The 20,868-nt window shown below is 41.5% G+C and overlaps 2 protein-coding genes and 1 long non-coding RNA gene across 10 annotated transcripts in view; 2 read left to right on the top strand and 1 right to left on the bottom strand.

Annotated features, from left to right (window-relative positions):
- Positions 1-9,784, top strand: part of PECAM1 (platelet and endothelial cell adhesion molecule 1) — a 40,571-nt gene extending 30,787 nt beyond the window's left edge. For 4 of the 8 annotated variants that reach the window (XM_074889174.1, XM_074889177.1, XM_074889176.1 and 1 more), the window contains 2 exons: positions 3,273-3,295; positions 8,248-9,784. In XM_074889174.1, coding sequence (XP_074745275.1) covers positions 3,273-3,295; positions 8,248-8,277 — 53 coding nt within the window. In that variant the 3' untranslated portion in view covers positions 8,278-9,784. The remainder of the gene's footprint in view (positions 1-3,272; positions 3,296-8,247) is intronic. The other 4 variants (XM_074889175.1, XM_074889179.1, XM_074889178.1 and 1 more) reach the window with 1 other exon arrangement.
- A 51-nt stretch (positions 9,785-9,835) lies between these two features.
- On the bottom strand, positions 9,836-14,899 carry LOC141952120 (uncharacterized). The gene is made up of 3 exons (XR_012631553.1): positions 14,720-14,899; positions 12,921-13,029; positions 9,836-11,694 (listed from the first exon to the last, which is right to left on the bottom strand). It is a non-coding gene; the product is annotated as an uncharacterized LOC141952120 (long non-coding RNA).
- Positions 13,650-20,868, top strand: part of TEX2 (testis expressed 2) — a 65,299-nt gene continuing 58,080 nt past the window's right edge. The window contains exon 1 of the mRNA XM_074889172.1: positions 13,650-13,662. The gene's annotated coding sequence lies outside the window, so the exon portion shown is untranslated. The remainder of the gene's footprint in view (positions 13,663-20,868) is intronic.

Genomic DNA, 20,868 nt, shown 5'->3' with positions numbered 1-20,868 from the left:
AAAATGAATTGCTCATTTGGAAGCAACTGCACTGGTGAGACAGGAAATTCTACGAATCCTATTGCAACCAACAATGTACTATGGAAAAATAAATATATCCCAGTGGAAAGAGGCATGAGAAATCCCCATTGCATTCAGTGGTTTGGAACAAACTATTGGAAATCAGTTCTAGCAATCAGGAAATCTACTCAAATACTTTCCTGCTACTGAGCGTCAGGCTTAACACCTCTGTACTACACAGAATTTCCCACTGAACGCCTTTTCCAGCATAGAGAAAACTCCCAGGGTCTGGGGATTCATGATATTATTCAAAACTCAGGCCTTAGGAGGACATGCTAGTTGCATGCAGTCCGAAATCATGCAAATAACCTGTCCCTTCTCCAAAACAAAAACTCTTTGGATCTTTAGGTTTCAAGACACGTTCTAGACCAAAGCCTGGATCTGTGAGACATTGATTCCAGATCCAAATGCTTATAATAGCTGCAGCCAAAAATTAGGCAAAGCCAGATGGTTTCAGTAAGGCACAAATATGCAGGGAGCTTCTGACCTTGCTTGAACCTAAAATTGCAAAGCTGAATTGCGTGCATGCCCCTGTGTAAGATCTGTTCCCAAGCTGCCTGCCAAGATTCTCTGTTAGAAGCTACTGCTCCAACAAAAGCCTTGGCAGAACATAGTATGTGTCTGCAGTTCAGCATCCCCAGTTGATAATCTAGCGTTTTAGCTTTCACCAGTGTTGGAGATGGGTTTGAGATGGATTATGAATTGCAACTGTTTAGGCATATATTCTCTTCTCCATAACCTCTAGCAACAAGAAAGGGCAGAGCAGGTGGGGATGACAGCATTTTGAATTCCTGCCATTAATGTATTCCTTTGTAAAAATGTGTTCTTTGAATTTAAAACCCCAACAACTAAAAGCAACAGCAAGGGTTTAAATCCATCAGAAATCCATAAAAACACCTACCTTTATTAGACTTGTGAATCTCTTAGAAATCACTAGCACCAGACCTTCAGCTCTGGTTCCTTTCACAAAATACGCAGCTTCTTGTTTGCCCTCCTATGGGAGCTTGACCAATTTTTCTGCATATGACTAGAATCCAGGATATCTCATTTCCCTGTTTTTGTTAGTAAGGGAAAGCCAGATGTCATTTGAAAAATCTCTCTGTTCTCTTTCATCGCAGTAAAATCAGTGTGTTTCAAGTAAAAAACACTTCATATTTTTAACAGGAATGGAATAAAAAGCTTGTGAAAAGATTGATGTAGCAAGAATCAGTAAAAGTACCATATCATTGTGCTTTCATTAGAGGCTACGTGCTGGCTTACTTGATTGGTACCTTTTAGAAATCATATAGCCTTCCAGCAGCACTTTCAAAGGACAGATTGTGACATTCTTCTGGTAGAGATAAGATACTTAGCTAGAAAGTCACACTATTTTGAATCTGGGTGACAGATAACAAGGCGGGATATCTGTTACTGTGACCTAGTAGCTTTGGGGTAGCAAACATCCCGTTGTTTGAAGTTTGGAATTTATACAAAATTTCTCATTTCCTCCTTCCTGTAAGCACAATACATTGTGACAGAGCACTAAACTACAGCTTGTCAATACTTCACTTCATAAACCTTACATATAGTTTTGTCCACTTAAAGTCAAGCTTTGATGTAGCACTGGGTCAGCAGTGTTTTTGTCCACTTCTGTCAGGTTTCAGGACACAAAAAGCTTTTATGTATTTCTCATATAACTTTTTATTTTATTTCTTATTAAACTGGCTAAACATATAGGGATCAATCTTGCCAGACATTAAGATAAATTTTATACTGAAATTAAGTTTATGCACTGGTATAAGGTGCTGTAGTCACTTCAGTTTTGAATCCTTTTCCTAGGCTAAAAGTTCTGGGTAGAACTGTCTTGGAGAAAACTCATAGTGTACAATGACAGCGACATTCATATAGTTTCTCTGTGTTTCAGGAATTGCAGCCTGATTGTATATTGTGTTCATGGTGCTGCTTTCAGTGAAGCAGAATCACAATCCTAATGTAATAAAAATTTGGATGGTAGAAACTGTATGAGCTTAACTGCACCGCAAATATACACAGATGTAATCATAAAGGAGAGAGAAAAAGACACCTTAGCATTGTTATCTGCAAAGTTAGATTCACTTTTGTTCAGTTTCCTCATTACTTCTGCTGGCTAGCAAGGGAGTTTCTAAAAGACCTTTATTAAGGTCTGTTTATGGTAATAGTACTTTTCATAATATCCTTCATGTAATGACTTCAGAGAACTTTTCAAAATTTACATAAGTGTTCTGCCTATAGGAGGACAGATGTTATTATTTGCTATTTAGAAAATACATACTTAGAAAAAAACACAGATGCAGAGACTACCCCACATTTATAGAAAAAATACTGGCAAGATTAACCTAGAGCCCTAGTCCAAACCCTCTGCTTTGGGCATTTTCCTTTGAGCTATTTCCTTGACTCAATCTCTTTCCACTGAATTTGATATGGTTTCCAAGAAAATACCCTTCAAGATTCAGCACACACTTTTGTCACATGTGAAATATCTTAACAGACCATACAAAAGAGCACTTTTAACAAGACTTGAAGTCTTACTCTAAAAGCAGAGTTGCTTTCCTCATGTCTTACTTTCAGAGGGCAAAGAAATATTTATTGTTTAGTATTTGAAGGTATTCTGTGAAATTTCTGAATAGCTAAATCCACTTTTTTTTTAAAAAAAAAGCCTAAGATCTAAAGTTCACTGAACGTAAATAGAAAGAGCCTGCTGGTTCTCAGGCTTTCACTGGGAACAAGCATCTTTTTATTAATAAAATTTCAGGTGTCTTTGCAGGATCTTATTTGGCTCTGAAAGTTGTATCCTATACCGGATTTCTGCAGTACGTTATTTTCCTGGCAAGGAATTGGAAGAGGAAGTATAATGCTCATGAGAACTTGCCTCTAAAAGGAAGACTCTTTTGTCCAGTAACAGCTTGTGCTCTCAGTAGAGACTTCTGCTCTAAACCATAACCAGGAAAGCTGTCAAACATGTACTGTTCAACATGGTCTTTGAAATGTCTGGTCCCACCCATGTTCTTGAATTAAGATAGTGCCTGGATACTTCTTAGGGCTGGAGCTTGAACCTTAGTTATAGGTAGCAATTTTACATCATTGCAAGGTGAACAAAAGAAGTTATATTAAACATAAAAGTGTATTTTCTGGAACATAGAACTAATCACTCTGCAATGTGCTATTTCATAATTTAGACATATTTTATTTTGCAGATTCTGTGGAAAACAGGCATTCTGTAAGTATACATTTTATGCAAGCAGTTAAATATAGGGAAATTGGATTGAGATTATTGTGTATCTAGTGAGATAGTGTTCAAGTGTTGCTATGTTTTAATTATTTATTTGTTGTTCAGGACCTTTATTGGACAGCTACTGGGCAATCCCTTCATATATATTCTTACTAATCGGGCTTTCAGTACTACATTTATAGAATGGTCAGCTTTAAAAGTCCATGGAACTGACTGGTATTTGGTAGTGCTGGTACAGGAGGTAGATGCAAATAATGATCTTTCAAGAATTTGTGTTGAACACCTGCACAGCTTTGGATATGTGTCACAAATATTTATGCTGACAGAATGGCACAAAGTTGGGGATGGTTGCTGCTTGCTTCAGGTTCCTGATGGACCGGAGGCACTCAAGATTTGCATATGAAAATCTCCTAAACTGGTTAATGTATCACTAGGGACAGAGCTGTTTTTCCAGTCCCATCTGTAAAATCTGTAGGGTTTTTAGTGCCGGTGAATCTCCTCGAGGTGTGCCTGCTCACGTGCACACACGTACATTCTGTGATTGGAATATCCAGAGAAGTGAGGTCCTTCCTAAGATGTGAAATGAAGAGTTAAACTAAGGGGGAATGGCTGATCACCTGAACTCGCAAAAGTCACTTCTATTCACTGTCTGCCACTGTTTCCTTCTGGCTTCATTTTCATCCACTGGTATAGCAAGTGGGATGACTCAAAGGCTGGTGGTGAAAACTGAGACTTTGTAAGAAATTTTAAAGGCAAGCAATGTTTTACCTCAGAGTACATAGCTATGTCACAGTTACGCTGCTCTAACCAAGAGGTGAGAATATTACCATCCATATGTGGAGGGTCTTAGCTAAACAATGAGGAGTTTTGTGAAGGTTCTGTAGGTGGTGAACAGCTTTATAGGGCTAAGAAGCAAGTGAAAAAATACGGGGTTTTTTTAAAAAAAAAATACTTGTCTTGAATGAGCTGTTGCTCTGCTTTCAAGAGATCTAAGGGGCAGGGAACTTACATTTCAGGAGTACTTTTAAGAATGTTAGATAAAGTATCTAATTCAAGCTCAAACCACTCAGACTAGGTGTTTTTTCTGCCATCCAGTTTGTGACTTTCAAACTTGTACTTAAAAAGAAAAATAGAGAGACTCATAAATAAGAATCACAATAGCACAGTCTACGTCAGCTTATGGCATCCATTTGAGTTTTGAAAGGCTCCATCAGCACTCACATCCCCATGGGATAAGAAGCAGCCCATTGTATTATTTACAGACACTGGCAGTGCACTGAAGGTCACAGATTGTGTTACAATAAACAGACATATATTAACAGGCCAATAGGGTTTATAGTATCATTGTCTCTCTTAGTTTAAAGGTTTGTTTTTATTCTTTGCTCTCAATTTTCTAAAAATAAATTGAGCTGAGCCCTCCTCTGGGTTATACCAAGCATTCCTTGGAGAATCACGCAGAAGGAAATTTGTCCCTGTCCGACACAAAAAGAAAAATGGTCAAGTGTGGCTGTGATAGACATCTGGTGTAAGCTCAGGGAGCAGGTTTTGCCTCTTTTTTTCCACACCCTACATAATTTATAATGGATATTGGATGAAAGACTAAAGTTTTATGAAGATTTTTTTGTTTTCTTTTCCTGTGGCCAAAAGTGAGTAAGAAATCTTTCCATGGAAGTATAATGAGACTGCTTCAGTGAAAATGCACTGACTACCCCATGTAAATCACTTTCACCATAATTAATTGGGCTATTAAAGCTTGCTAAACCAGACAATCTATGAAGTAATGTTGGATTCAAGGGAGAAAAGTGTCAGCTGAGGGCAGTGTTTTCTTTGTGTTGTCTAAACAAACTCCTGTTAACAGTAGGAAAGTAATAAACTAGATACTCTGTAAAACTAATCACATTTTCATAAACACCCCAAACAAAAGTCAACTGTATAACACTTGCACATCTTACTTGAGTTTTCCTAGAAGTAGCCTTACTCAGTTCACATCTGTGACATTGTCCTCTCCTTAGATACTGTTCGTGTACTTAACATAGTAACTATTTCTTTTTTTGAATTATTAGTGCTTTAAAGGACATAGCAAAAAAACAGATCCCCATCTTCTGCTTCAGAAATTCCCACTTCTATTTCCAATAAAGCTTGTGACAAAAAGCAGCACCATCCCTCTTTTGAACTCTTCAGATAAGTGACCTAAAGTTGGACTGGACAGATAAATTTCTTTATAGATTTTCCATCCCCCCTATTTTCCTCTCAGCACTTTACAGGCAACATAGATGAGTACAGAAGAGGCGGGGTGCTACTAATGTGCTTTCTATCATTATTTTCTTGTAACTAGTTTTTTCTGTAGCTCATTTTCACACAATGCTTAACTCTCAGGTACCTCAGAGCTTTGGTCCAAATGAGGAGTTGTTGATCCTACTCATGAAAAGGAAAATGCTCCTTATATAGTGATCAAGTGGCTTAAACTTCCTCCCCAGCTGTTCTGCTTCTTTATAGCCAGATGAAGTGTTTGGCTTAGAGGTGAAGTTGCTTTCGATCTGCTACTCCCTTATTTTGTTAGCGAAAGGAGGCCTTCAGAAGCTAGGCTGGTCAGCTGGTATCTCAGTCACATGAAAATACCAGATGGATTACATAGCTACAGAGACCTGTCAAAAAAACTTGAAGAATTTGGCTCTGTTTAGGAAGTAATAGGTATTCCAGAAGTGTGGGACAAAGGGCACCACAGCAGAGAGAATGATGTTTTGCTGAGAGCTATGTTTTTAGAGACAGGAGGACATGCAACCTTTTTGTTTCGGTAATGATGGTGGAGACTTGACAACAGATCCTGCTGTCCTTTTCACTCTCTAAATTCAAATAACAATGTGGGTTCCACTCCTCAGATAAACTCTGTTAACTTATTCAGTTCTGCATTGATCTTCCAGAAGTCACAGGCAAAACCAAGTACTGCACTGTGGAAAAGAAAGATGAAGCAAATCATTTTAATGAGTGCTAGTCCTGCTTTGTGCATTTGTCTCTACATAGTTTCTGTCAGAATAAATATAATCCAGCATGGAAATTTAGGAACTTTGCTACATCTTCACTGAGAGACCATTACAAAATTTTGCTCAGGGCTTTAGTAAACACTGTGTACTGACAATGTGTTGTGTTACACACAGGCATTGAATGTGTTTGTATTATGTCAAGAAAGGTGGTGCATTATAAAAACAATCAGTTAAAGTTTGAATTATTTGAATTGCATAAAGGCCCAATTGCAGTACAAATTCTGACTGATTTGCAGTCCAGAGTACCTTGAACCTGGATGTCTTGGACTTTTAGGTAATTTAGAAATTAACCTAAAGTTTTGGGTTGGGGGTTGCTTCCCTCTTTCTCCTCTGTTTCAGAAATTTGTATCTTAAATGCCATCCATAGGAAGCATTTGCAAAAGAAATGAATTACTTAGAGAGGAACTGGGAGGAGGTTTCCTTCCTGAAATCAGAGCTGGCAATCTTTCTAAGTTATTTAATGGTCCCAGTTTCTGAAAACATATTGAAGGAAATATCTTAACAATGAGATACCCACTTCGCCAAATACTAATTGGTATTGTGTCAAATTTACCTCAGCGGTACGTTCTGACTTCATACCTCCTCCTCCCCTATTACCTCTTAGATGTGTATGTTTGCTTGTTTGTTTGATTCTGTCCTAGGCGTACATGAGGACTGGCAGCCTCAGGCAGGACATAGTGTACTTTTAGCTGCCTATTTGTTCAACCTCAGAATGTACCCTCTGAGACAGAAACCTGTACAATTTAAGTCTATTTGGAGAAATCTCTGGGGTTTTTTAGCTCCTTTCTCATCTTAGTCAAGTGATCCCAAAAGTATTTTGTAAATTTTCAGTGGTGAAGGAATTGCTGACATTGCCAGCACAACATAGCCAGCTCCGAAGGGGGACCTGGCATGTGTTTAACTGTGCACAGTAACATGGCACAATAGTTCCAGACAGGAAATGAAGATGAAGGATGTGTCCATTTAAAATTGGGGGGGGATTTCAGGCAGTCAGGATATGAAGAACAAGGTGATACTCTGAAATAAACATTGAATTATAAACCAGGAATTCCTGCCTCTGACTCATGGGGCAAATCCTTTGGGGGTAAGTCCACAAAAGGAATAGGCGCCTCGGTGCTGACAGACTAAACTATTAGGTTAGAGGCCACCATGTACTCTTAGCAGGTATTTGTGGGAGAAAGACTTGCTTTGGCAACTGCTGTCAGGAAAGACTTGACAGTTGTGAATCCTCAGTGGACAGAATTATTTCTGTCATATGATGTAAAGACAATGAAGTCTGGGATCTCGCTTTGCCCCTTCCCATTGGCTGGCGTCGAGGAGGCCTCTATCTGCACGCTGCCTTTTGTGGTTCTCCGTGCCAGGTTTCGGTGCCCCTGCTGTGTTCTGAAGATGACCTGTTCAAAGGAGCAGGCTCCTGTAGAAACACGGTGTCTAAAAGTTGAACGCTGCATTGGTCACTGTTGAGATACCCAGGTGCTTCTTAGGAAAAGGTTTTTATTCTTGTGGGACTGAAGATGGGGGCCTAATTATGGCAGCTGAGCATCTGCTACTAAAAAAGGGATCTGGCTTTCAGATTTGTTCAGTGCCAGCAGTTCCCTTAAGAATCCAACTTTTATCAGTAAGCGCCCGGTTGCAGATGTTGGTGATTAACAGTACTGCAGTCTAGCCTGTAATTGTTAACCTAAATCTCCCACTGTCTTACTTCCTTTTTAATCTGATGAAGATAATACTAATATCTCCCCAGGGAACTGTGAGTATTTATTAGCTCATTGTACAGTGCTTTAAGGAATACGTTACTATATTTAAAGTTTTTGTATTGATCGAAAAAGACAGGAGAGGGCAGGGGGACATTTATACTCATAACTTTTTTTTTTTCTTTTTTGCTCTTGTTGCCAACAGAGAATACAAGGGCATCCTGATGCTACTTAGAACAGTCATCTCAAAGATCAGCTGGAAGAAAACAAACCAAGATGGAAGATGTTGCAAATGTTTCAAAAGCTCTGCAGCACTTATTTATGAGTTTGACAGGCTCTTCTTTTCAAAGTTTATTTCCTTACAGGGAACAATAGAGATGTTCTTAAAGCATTTAATGGAAAAAATTACAGATAAAAATTCTCATAGGAAAGTGGTTCTAGAAACCACTGACCTAGGTTCTCATCTTTAATTTCTCTTGCTAATGCAATTTTGCCTTTCTTGCCTCCAGTTCATCATGTTCTGAGGAAATAAAAGGGGAAGCGACAGCTGAGGAAATAGATTTCTACAGTGCAGTAATTACTGTGATGCCAGTAGGATGTAGAAATATTTAAGCTTGCTTTAAACTAGCTAACTTGGTTATCAGTAACACTGCTGTGGCAGAACAGAGCTCAGCACAGCTTGGCCAGCCATGTGTGTACTTTGACATGATCTTGCAGCTTGTGCTGAACTCCCTGTGCTGCAGCAGCTGGACTGCCACCAGCCTTGGAGCCAGCTAATTTATAGCTCACCTGGATGCTCCACTGCAATGAGGGCCTAACGGAAGAGCGAGCTCTGGGCTCTCGAAAAACTTGAATAACTGTTCAGAGATTCAGTACTTTACCAAGTGCTTCTACCAGTAGAGGCACAAATATTCTTTATTCTTTGCTAAATTGCTTTTCCCCTTTAAAAGTTCTGATGCTTGTTGGTTAGTTTGGTGTGATGGTTCTTCGAGGAATGATTGCCCATCACAGTTATTTTGGATGATGCAGAATATAGGTCTTGAGTGGGTGGATATACTACACCCAGGTCAGTGAGTTTGTACCTGAAAATCCTGTTATGTATAATGCTTATTCCTTTGATTTTAGGAGAGATCTGAAGTCGTACTTGTGTCCAGTTTGTCCAGTATGGACCTCCATATCTATCCTTTTACTCTATAGTATGATAAACCACTAACATGGACCCAGTTTGGACCTGGATCTAACCTTTGCAGACCGTGTTTATCTCGGCTGCATTAGTTTAAAAAAAGAACACAAAACAGAACAGAAACAGTACTATCCCCAACCCCTTAACCAGCGGGTCTTTGATATTGCAATTGCCCTCCTTTTCTTGCTGCAAATTAAATTACTACAAGATCTGGACCATTTTAATTAGAAAATAGTGAAAGAGAGGACATGGATTTGTATATACATACGTAGTTACTGCTTTAATCATTGCATCAAAGGCACGAAACCAGCAAGAAATACAAAAGGGTTTTATATCCTCATTCCATACGTTTAAATTTTCAAGCTCCAGTGACTGGCTAATATCTCTAATTTATTGTTCCCTACGCAAATGTTGTTTGTATCATAAGCCTTTCATAAATGACTGACTTCACAGCACTCTTCTGTTGACATGTTCTTTCTAGCATCCCATGAGTGTCCGTACAAACGCATTAGTATAAGGAATGTGAAAAGGTATTTTAATAAAGAAACTCTGAATTGAACTTGTCATGGGATCTTGCATGTTCGTATTAGTGACCACTTGCAAATGAATACCTGTAAATTTTTTTATTAGTGATGAACCATATGAACCACTGTATAAATTTACATATGGAAGATGTAATCTCTGCAACAAGTGATTCCAGGCACTTAGATCTGGTGTCATGAACCAGTTTAGCAGCAGTTAAATGCACTAAATTGGTTTAAGAGTTGAGCACAAGAGTGCTTGCATTCACATAACTCTTTTGTTAAATTACAAAGGCAACAGTTCCTCCACAAACCTTTCCGCAGTCCCTGGCACAGCTCAGGAAAGCCCTGGTTTCTGGGACGTTTCAGAATGTCATCTGGGCGTGATGGAGCAGCAGTGGGACAATTCATTGATCTGTTTCAGCTTGTCTCTTGGCTGGAATAATCCTAAACTATTTTGGATTTAGTCTATAATAAAAGATGTTTGCCATACTGAAGCATATCTGATCTGTCCACTTTAACTTAGAGTGCTGTGCACTGCCTTGAGCACTTCTGTTTTGTCTTACAGATATGCCAAAAATATTTTAAAATATGGGAGGTTAGATCGGCAGACTTCTCCAGTGAAGACAAGGTGAATGGGCCCATGAAGTAAACAGCTACACAAGGAGTCCAAATGTCCTCTTATGAGTATGTCTTGTGGATGCCAAACAGACCACATTGTCCCACTGGAAACATTTGGGAAATAAATCTTGAATCTGTTACTGAAACAGATTAAAGCTCAGATTAGAGATCAAACAATACGTTATTGAAAAACAACTAAAAAAATTTCAGATTTCTATGTTGTCACCAAGTTGAGCTCAACCAATATAAAATGAGGTGTGTAGCCAAATATTTACTTTTTGAGAAGACAAGTGGGACAGAACAGCCCCAGGCCCTTTGTGGCATGGCATGCCTTGTCTGAGCAGTTCCACTGACCGCCCCGCACCCCGCTGGCACTAAGCACCTTCAGAAAGGCTTACCCGCCCTGCTGCCTTGGTTAACTTTATAATATTTTTACCATTGCAGAGCGGAGGCTTTAGGGATGAGATGCAGAAATGCTTTAAATCAACAGGCTCTTCTTCCTTGCCACTGTTAATTTTTTTTCATTTCCGCCAAACTAGCAGCTGCTTATTTTCTTGTCTAACGTAAGTATATTTCTGCGTGCCCTTTCGTGGAAAAATCGATGATGACGTCTGTCTGGTTTGTGCTGGAACCTGCCTGGCAGAGCCGCCGAGCCGTCTGTCCGTCCCTCCCTCGGGGTCACCGGTGCCCCGGGCGGGAGGGACCGCGCCCGGCGCCGGGCCGAGCCCCCCGGCGCCGGCCGCTGCCAGCCCCCGGCTTGGGCCGGTGCTGACCCCTGGTGGCAACCGACCTGCAGGGGTGGCGACCGGTCCCTCCTGCCTCCGCGGCGGTCCCCGCCCGGGATAGCCCCGGGGGGCGGGCAGGGTGCGCGGGTGCGGGGAGGGCTGAGCGCCGCGCCCGCTCTCTGCGCCGGGTTCTAACTTTTTCACGTCTACGTGCATGGAGTAAACTGAGCCTTATGACTTTTATTCCTGCAGCGGTACGATCTCTTCCTCTGGACCTCTGCCACTCTTAAAGAACAGTTTTCAAAATGCAGTGTAAACCTACCAGCCGTGACTTGTTTCCCTCTCGCATAGGTTAGTGAACCGTTTGTAAATGCTGGGGCACTACTTCTGTGCAGAGTACATATCCTGCTCATCGGTGGGTGAATAAACCCCAAAGTTTATTTACTTTTCTGGGGTGTTGTGTGCTTGTTCTGACTGCTCCTTTGTGAGCTTGGGTCGGTTCAAGTTCATGTTGCAATTCATCACTAAGCCGTCTTGCATCATAAGCCCCTAGCTTTTGGGGACAAGGGAAGTAATGCTGTCACATTGGCTACAGCCGTTCCCTGGTGAGAAAGAGGACAGGTACAGGGAAAAGAAAGCTGGAGAAAAAAACAGAGGTATCAAATGAAAAAAACACCCCACCAATTAAACTACAAATCAAACTGAAAGTAATAAAGAATCAGTACAGATTTAAAATGCTAGCACACTGTGATATTTAGAATTTCAAGGCCTTTCTCAATAGACTTCACCGGTCTTTCACCAAGCAGAATAAACATCAGTTTTACTGTTATTTGGGAGGTAATAAGCAAGTTGTCACGTCTAAAGAATCAGAAAGAATGGGGTTTATTGTCTTCATGCTTTGAAATGCTTCACTCTAAATCACAGGTGCTCCCATTAAAAAAAGCTTAGAGAGTCTAGCAATCATGAGAATATGGCTTGCGTGGGAAGCTTCAATTAAATGCGAGAGCATTTATATTTATCCAGGTACTTTGTTTTCTTACCAGCCACAGACATGCTGAGTGGGAAGGCTGAAAAAATTCTCACCATTGCAGGAAATAATCACTGTAATTAAATTTTAAATTTAATAGCAAAAGAAATCACAGTTTCCTCAGGGAGGGAGTCACCTGCAAAGTCTGATGACAGAAAACAGAATAACAGCATGAAGCTGAAATGAAAGATTTAGCACAAATCAGCAAAGGTCTAGGCAGCCACTGTAAAGGCACTTGGAATATGCCCTGGTCAACCTGGGATCTGCAGTAGCATTGAACTGTGTGTGAAGCTGTGACGGTGCTTAGAAATGGACCTTACACCATATCCTGGGTCTTACCACATTCCCAAGGTTAGGAGGAATTCAGATCCAAAAGGTATTGTTTGAGGAGTAATTGCACAAATAAACTATTACTTATGGTAAAGATAGAATCTGGCTCTGAAATTAAGAAATTAGTAATATCTTTCTGTGTAATCCTGAATGTGTAGGAGTGCTAGATGAAATCACTAGCCCTCTTTTGGGGCAGTGAAAATGCAACAGTTTTTTCACTGAATAAAACCCAAAAGTTATCAGTGTGACAGTTCGCTGTCCTCTGGTTACTGCCCTGATTTTTCTGTAGTTGTCTTTTTGATTTAATGTTTTACTCAGGAGATAAAAGGAGATCTTGGAATGAAGGCTTATTACAGGGAAGAAAGAAAGTGAAAATAAAGAGGATGAAAGAGTGGGGTGGGCAGGGCTGAGGGAGAGAGCTCCCCCAGACTGTGGAAGGTTTGGGAAGTAACAACCCATCAGTGCAGTCACCTTAAGGGCTCCGCACTTCACGGTGTTGGCGATGCTCTGGGCAATGTGCTGCGGCACAGTCAGTGCTGTGGAGGTGGCTTGTCCCAAACATCCGCGTGTCCTGTGACCACTAGGAGAAGTAGAAAATATACCTGTTAATAAAAAGCACTTTTGCAGGTAACAGCACCATTGTTCCGAGAAGACAGTAGGTTCAACTGCTGCTGTCAGTGCGTTAGTCCTGTACGGGCCATGTAGTCATGAGACTCTGAGGAGCTGTCTGATATACAGGGGCTCTAACAGACTACGATGGCGACCCTGGGAGTGTGTGTCTTCAAAACAGAACACGATGTTACACCGTTATTTAGCAGGCATAATCCAAACCCTGTTCAGTGCTAGCACAGGAACTGTGACTGCTGAAATAACCTGTTTCCACAAAGCACTTATCAACACTTGCACAGGGAGAGCTTGGCTTTAAATCCTCTGCACTGGCTTTTTGTTTATTCATTTTTTCACTACAGGCAGAGCCAAGTCTCCACTGCAACTGACATGGTTTCGCTTTGCAAATCAATGAGACAGTGCTACAAGGGCAGAAAAGTCTCGCCTGTGAACTTCATATTGTTCAGAGCTGCCAGACATCCCTGACTGACTGCTGTCTTCTCGGAAGTAATCCGTGTCAAATGGCTGAACTCCCCTGAGGCTCTCACCACCCACCCAGGCTGTTCACTAGTGGGAACTTCTGGGGTAGTTCAGGCTCCTGCCAGCAGTAAGTTGTGGAAATATGTCCTGTCCCAGGTGCAATCACCACTTTCCAGCCCCAGCTTTTCCTTAGGGAACTCTCTGCTCTGGGGATAAGTGCTTCCAAGGCAGTGAAAATGAGCACTGCTGGTGTGCCTCAGGAGTGGAGGGGACAGAGAGGTTGACATCAGTGGGACAAAGATCAGGGTTTGTCTTAAGTGGGCTGAGTCACAGTATTACTGGAAGGGGTGAACTTGGCATCCCTGCTTGATTATAGGCTGTGGGTCTAATGGAAGAAAAAAATGTCAAGTCTATTAAGATGCGGTCAGAGTGTAAGTCAATTAATGAAAACTACCGCCACCCAGGTTATTAAATTAACATGAGATTGTCAATAGGAAATATAGATTGCTTTTGCATAATTTTAAATTATTTAAAGCATAGTAATAATGAAAATCTCGGTCTCCATAATGCAAAACTCAGTTTTGATTTTATTACTGTTTGAGTTGGTGTTTATATTTTTGTTTCAACTTTGTGATCACTAAAGGAACAGGAGCTTTAAAGAGCAAGCCATTCTTATCTAGGAATGCCAAAAGCTGCAAAAGCTGTTATGAGGCAAAAGCTCAGAGGGGGCTAGAGATGAGCTGTGATTCTGCAGTGTGATCCATGGCAGAGCTGAAATGAGGTAAAGCCAAGTGTGTCTAAATGCAGTCCTTGCATGCAAAATGATAAATTAAATTTTCTAGCCACCAATTGTGTCCATATCACCCAGTCAGGTGATCAGGACTAGAAGGCCTGTTATTGCTTCAATTGCTTTGGCCATTACATCTCACAAGCAAGTTAGACCAGCCATGCCTGATACTCCTATAACTCTCACTACATGTGGCCACTGCCACTTGAGCTGTGGCCTCCAGATGAGAATTTAGCATTTTGTACTTCCCTGGACTCCTGGAACTGCCTGCATATAGACAAAGACAACAGGAGTGAGACCTCCCTGGCTGCAATTTCCAGACAAATTCGGTGAACAGAGCTCAGCCCTGACTCAGGGTATTCCTCAGGGCTGGAATAACAAATCTAAATGTACTTACAGCATGCGTTGGCACTCTTGAAAAACTGGTTCCACCTGTGGTTGCTGAGCCTGTAACTGCCTCTAGACAATCTGTCCTCCCTGGCTGGAAGTCAGAGACCTTAAGGGAGCAGAGAGGGGAAATATGCAGACTTATGAAGAGAGATTCATGTTCCTCCCAGGGACCTCAGGGACTAGTTGATCTCTACAGAAGGATGGTATGTTCAGCATGACTGAAAGTATTAGCTGGCTCAGCCCTGAAACCTCAGAACATTGTGTACGCTGCTTAAATCCAGTTTAGTCATTGCTGGAGGGAGGCAAGGCTGCCCTATTAGAAAACAACCCTGACACACACCTGTGCTTTGTCAAACAAGGAATGCTGAAAGGGTTTTCTTTAACTATAGTTATTTCCTTTTCCTTTCGTTTTTCTTTTTTTTAAGCTGATCTTTTCCCACTGACTTGATTTCTTTCTGATTCTTCCAGGATGAATCACACAGCCCTACGCGTCTATCTGTATACTGAATGGGACTGTGGAAAGCGGACCTGACTAATGTCCCCTACAAGGAGAAAACGATAATTGATGCTTTTTAATTACAAGTTTCCTGCATTATGGTCTAGTTTTTCACCTTATAATCATTAACAGTATAACAGAGACTTAAGTAAATTGCTGCCTTTTCCTCTTTTGTAGCTTATATAGGTCAGATTTTCATGTTTAATGGTTATTATCTCTGACACACTAATTAGTGCACTGACTGTGTGACAAAGGTCACATTTGTGTTTTCTTCATTGCATACAAACATGGATAGGGCTGTGTGCTCACACCAACTGATTGTCCTAATTGCTGGAGTTGTTTCCACCAGGGCACTAGTTTGACTTGGTGGCTGCTTTACACCTCCTTTGTACTTATGTCAGTGAAAGACAAGGTTGAGGGCAAAGGAGTGTCAGCAGTCATCACATCCACAGCACATGTCCCCTGTTCTGCAATTCATAAGTCATAGCAATCACGCTTCATGCATCCTTGACTTTTCAAGCTCTGTGCAGTTGCAGTCAAAGGGATGAAGTTCTTGCCTTTCCATGAGGAAATGAATGGAGCTTTTATTCCCTGTCTTTGACCAAAAGCACTTAAAGGGTTTTAGGCCTGGTGGATTGTTTCTAATAGCAGACAAAATTGATCACCCGGGACTTTGATGCAGCTCTTTTATTTGCAAAGAAAGTACAAAATTCTGTTTCCTTGAACAGAGGCAGAATCAGACAATAGGAGACACTTTCTCTGCATGCAATTTCAGTCCTTTCAGCCAGCACTTTATCCAGAAGCACTCCACCAGCTTTTTTTTCTTCAAGGTTGTTCTTGTAGAGTTTATCTGGTTCTGCCTGGTTTTGAGAGAAGGCTGCTCCTGCCAGACCATAGGAGCACACAGCTGCTCCAAGCACTACCTTCCTCCCTGCATCTTCAAAGACCAACATTTCAGTTGGGAGAAACCCTGAATGCATTAGCTTCTCCTCTGGGTTTGCCCTTTTGTCTTCTTTCTTAGGGTGACTGTTCCTGTTTCAGCTGCTTGCTTCTATACCAGAGCTTGTTGTTTCTTATACAAAAGAATATGCAATGAAAGGCAATGCTAAACCTGTTGGGGTCATAAACTTTTGCCTGAACCCTGTGTCTGGATGACATTAGGGTTAGATACTCAGCATGTGTCTTTGCTGATGAAGAGTAAGACCTTTGCACACTTATTGTCAGTGACGAGGAACAGGAATATGTGATGGAATTGGGGCGAGATGAGATTCTTGCTGCCAAAGTGAAGTTTTTACTATATGCTTCCCTTACCATTAGAGAGAAATACGCTGTTGACCAATAAGCAGTATGCATTGCTAATACTGGGTTGAATTTCTCTGCATTCCTTGCCCTACTAATCATATTTAACCTTGGGTTTATTTGTAGAGAACTGCACAGAAAGTCCTGTTTAAGAAAGGAGGAAACAGAAAGCCTGGAAATCGTGTGTTTTCTTGCAATATCGCCCTGGACAGTTTCCAATTTGTTAATGAATGAACACCGACATCTAAACCATCCCCAGGGGAGTTTCAAGATCCATCAGAGTTGAGTAGGATGTTCCTAAATAGCTGTAACTAGCCCATACTTCAAAAGAAATACATTTCACTATTTTTAAAACATGAAGAGTTTTGGAAGGCTTTGAATATCAAGATTAATTCTGTCTAGATGCAGTAGAAGGCAGTATTGACTGGTGAGTCTCACTCAAATCTGGAAGGTTTTAATATTGCCTGGAATCTGGATTTGATGTTCTAAAAGTATAAGGTATGACTATGTTTAGTTTACTTTTTTTTCCAGAGCAGACTGTGCATTTACTTATCAGATTCCTTAGTATATCTCACTGGATTTATGGGAAAAATATATTACAGCATCTATCAGCACTTGAAATTTTGACTCAGGGATTCGGGTTGGATAGAATACTGAGCAATGTTTAATTAAAAGATTTAATGATACTCTGAACAAGACATGACTCACTCTTGAACAACAGGGAACCGCTCCTATATATGAAAAAACCCCAAGGTCGTATGGAGCCAGATGTTGCCCTGCACAGTGTGATGCTACTTGCAGTAGGCAGCAATGTAAGATGACTGTGGGAGCTGAGCAGAAGGGTCAGGGCAGCTGGGCAGGTTGGAGACTGGATTATGCACCAGGTCACTAAAATTACAAAGTGAAGCTGAGCGGAATATTCTCAGTGCCTCGCGTTAGACATCTACCTCAGATGTCTGAGCTAAGAGGCTACTCTGCTCTCTAGTACAGTCTCTGAAAGTCCTGTTCAGAACTGCTCTTTGGAGGTGAACAAGAATTCAGTTGTGGAGGCACTGAGAACATTTTGCTTCAGAGGCTGGGTCCAAATCTGTTAGAGAAATGGGCCAGGACGGAGCTGTCACTGGTGTTTAGTTGGTTGTAGAGACAGAAAGGAAGGATTGAATTTTGGCTGTGATTATTTTGTGTGAATGGACAAGTACTGAATGCTCTGTCAGAGGCAGTTCTTTAACATGGGAAAATAGCAGTCCTGTGTTTGGTTTCAAAGCCGTGCTCTTGTTTGTTCCGGGACGTAACTGCACTTTCGTGTTCTCATTGTTTAAGCCCAATCTCCTCAGCAAAGCTCAGTCTCTAACTTGCCCCATTTAAAAGAAGATCTCACCCCTATTTTATTCCAAAATGCTGGACTGACTGGCATGGACATTTGGGGTTGTTCTACATTACGTGGATATGGGCCACAATGATGTTTACACCTTCAGAACATGAGAAATGCCCTGCCCAGGGGTCCATCTATGCCAGTTCTCTATCTCAGCTGGAGAAACCAAAGTCTCTTCAGTGTTTTATCCCTCTGTGGTAACTAAGGATTCACTTCATGCTGCCATTTCTGATTCCATTTTACCAGTTATACATTCAGCTCCGGATCAGATGTTACTGCTCTCAGAACAAAGACATTTGAGCAAGATGTCGCTATTTTTATGATAGTGTTGATGTTCTGACCTCACGCCAACACAATCCAGGAACAATTCGCATTAAGTCTATTGATGTGAGTCTTTCCTCGAAGGGGCCACTCAGGAAACCTTACCTGAATTATCTTTTAAAATAGATTAGTTAAATTCTATTAAACCCTATGCAGATATTCATATTCAGAATTAAGTGGCATTAATCTGATTTAGTGTAATTCACTCTGAAACTGAAGAAAGCTAAATCAAATGAATGCCACTTTAATTCTGAGTAACAGCACTCATACAGGACTCCAGTGTAACTTCCCTAACCACTTTCAAGTCACACTTGTCATTAATTCAGATTAATTTTTCTGACTTTCCCTGTGAAGACAAGGGACAATAAAATCATCATAGATGACCTGACCATATGTTCTGCTTCTCCCCCTGCAAAAAACATTATGGGCCCAGCTCCTCCTGAATATTGGACAATTGATTTGGAGTTCTGGATCTGAAGGTTGCTGTTCATCTCTAGTCTATAGTCAGTGCTCTTTTCCCTTTACTAACCATTTAAATTAAGCACATCAGTGTAGAACCGTAGCCTCTGTCCAGGCAAGAGTAGAAGAGTACTGCTGGCTGGTGTTAAGGTTCCTGTGGTAGAGCTGTGCATTTGGAAAAGTTGCAGTGTATGTGCCTGGTTTAAATACGTAGCTTCAGCTGTTCTGTATCAGGAGTACTAAATTTACTTGTAGAGTTAAAATAGGTGAATGATTTGGCAGCTAAAAGGTCAGGACACATGCTGTTTATTTTGTGCTTTGCGTTTCCTGATTAATAGAAAATTGTCTGTAGCATCTGATATTATTGTCAAGGACTTCTGGAGTAATGCCTGCGCAGACAAAATGTAGAATAGTGCCACTGTATCCCCTATACCGTCCCCCAGCTTTGTATTTTGTCACAGTTGCACTCTGAAGTACTCCAGCACTCAGACAGCATATATTCTAACTCACAAAGGTCTCTGCGGAGGGAGGGGTATTGACTTCTCCATCATGTGCAGATCAAATTTCAGGCTTTTAGAGTTTTGTGCATTTGCCAGGTACACTGAAATACAGATACCAGCTCCTGCAACCTTCATGTGACTTTGGCAGTATGCACGTGGCTATTCTGCACAGCACATGGACTCACCTCTTCCCCAGAGATGGATGGCATCACTGCTATAGGTATGCACCAGCCATTTTCCCTGTCTGGATTCAGTGTCAGGGGGGAGATTAGCCTATGTGAGAAGCATCAACAAGGTTTTGAAGGCCTGAGAGAAACCAGTGCAAATTCACAGCATTCAAAGTGTTTGACCTAGGCTGCACTGCAAAGCACTTTCCTTGGGAACAGGTCTGCTTGTGGGCATCACCTCAGCAGCACGGTTCTAGCTCTGCATGCCCCTCTGACCTTGTGTTAGCCTGTCCTGTGAATCCACTTGACCTCCTGGCAGCCATGAGAGAGGTCTTTGTCGTTGCCCTTCTACCAGTACATCAGCCCACAGTTGCAGGGAGATAGGTGGAAGTTAGAACCTCCTCTGGCTCTGAAAATGTGTCTTCTCTGAGTGTGTGCAAGGACTTGATGTGCACAGGAAGCAACAAGAGCTCAGAGTGTCTGCAGGTCCCTGGGGAATTTCAGAAGCAGAGCTGGAGCAAGGCTGGGAGAGCTGCCTGGGGAGGCTCTTGGAGGAGGACGTGACCTGGCTGTGCTCCTCTGTGCCAGCGAAAAGCCAGGCAGCAGCACTGCTGCTCGGAGGCTGGGATCGGTGGGTTGGAGGCCAAGGTGGGCAGATTTACGACTTAGAGAGTTCAGGTCCACAGGCAACAGTGAAGCCATTAGGCAGGGAGGGAATTGGGAAGAGCTGAGGATGCTATCGTTTCAGTGTTTGAGAAGCAGGAGATAGGCACACAAGCACTGTGGACGGAGTGTGGCATTCGGGAAGCTCATGCTCTTCTCCGTACCCATAGTCAGAACCAGCTGAAGCCTACTGGGAAGCCTTGGCCTTGCAAGTGCTTGCTGGGTTGCTGTACACATTGAGTGGGCTGGGGGGGCCTGTTTGTTTTTTCTGTGCTAAGCCTCTTTCCATTGTGTTTAATATTGTACGGATAACAAACAAACAAAATAACAGTAAAGCTGTTCTCACACATACAAATAAACCATGTACGCCAGGATTCACATGCTCAGGCACAGCTGCTGCCTCATTCGTTTTAAAGCTTCTCAGCATAAAATTGCGAGCAAGCCTCTCCTGCAGTTCTCAGGTCTTCCCCAGGAGATCTGATGGCAATGAGAGATTTGTGAAAACCATGTGGAAACCCAAATCTCATGTAATATTCTTTTCTCACAAAAGTACAAGCTTTAAAATGTCCTGAGCTGTGAAATTCTGATGGGACATTATAGAGAAATGAACTGAGCCTCACAGTAGCTCTGGGAGATAAATATTACTTATTTTACAGCCTGCTCAAGCACTGCTTTTAAAAGGCATTTAAATGTCTCCCTCACATATTCCAAAAGATTAAAGTAATTTTTTTCAAAAGCAGCTCCTGGCTATAGATACCTATTTCTAGAACCTGCAGGCCTGTTGTTTCTCAGAATGATGTCATATTTATACACAGGATACCGAAATATTAAAAATAGTAAGCATTACTTTATTCTCTTGTCTTTTTGTAGGATGGGTGG

Source organism: Strix uralensis, chromosome 19 (assembly GCF_047716275.1).
Source record: "Strix uralensis isolate ZFMK-TIS-50842 chromosome 19, bStrUra1, whole genome shotgun sequence".
Lineage (NCBI taxonomy): Eukaryota > Metazoa > Chordata > Aves > Strigiformes > Strigidae > Strix > Strix uralensis.
Note: the sequence above shows the minus strand (reverse complement) of the source record. Positions and strands in the feature narration are given on the sequence as shown.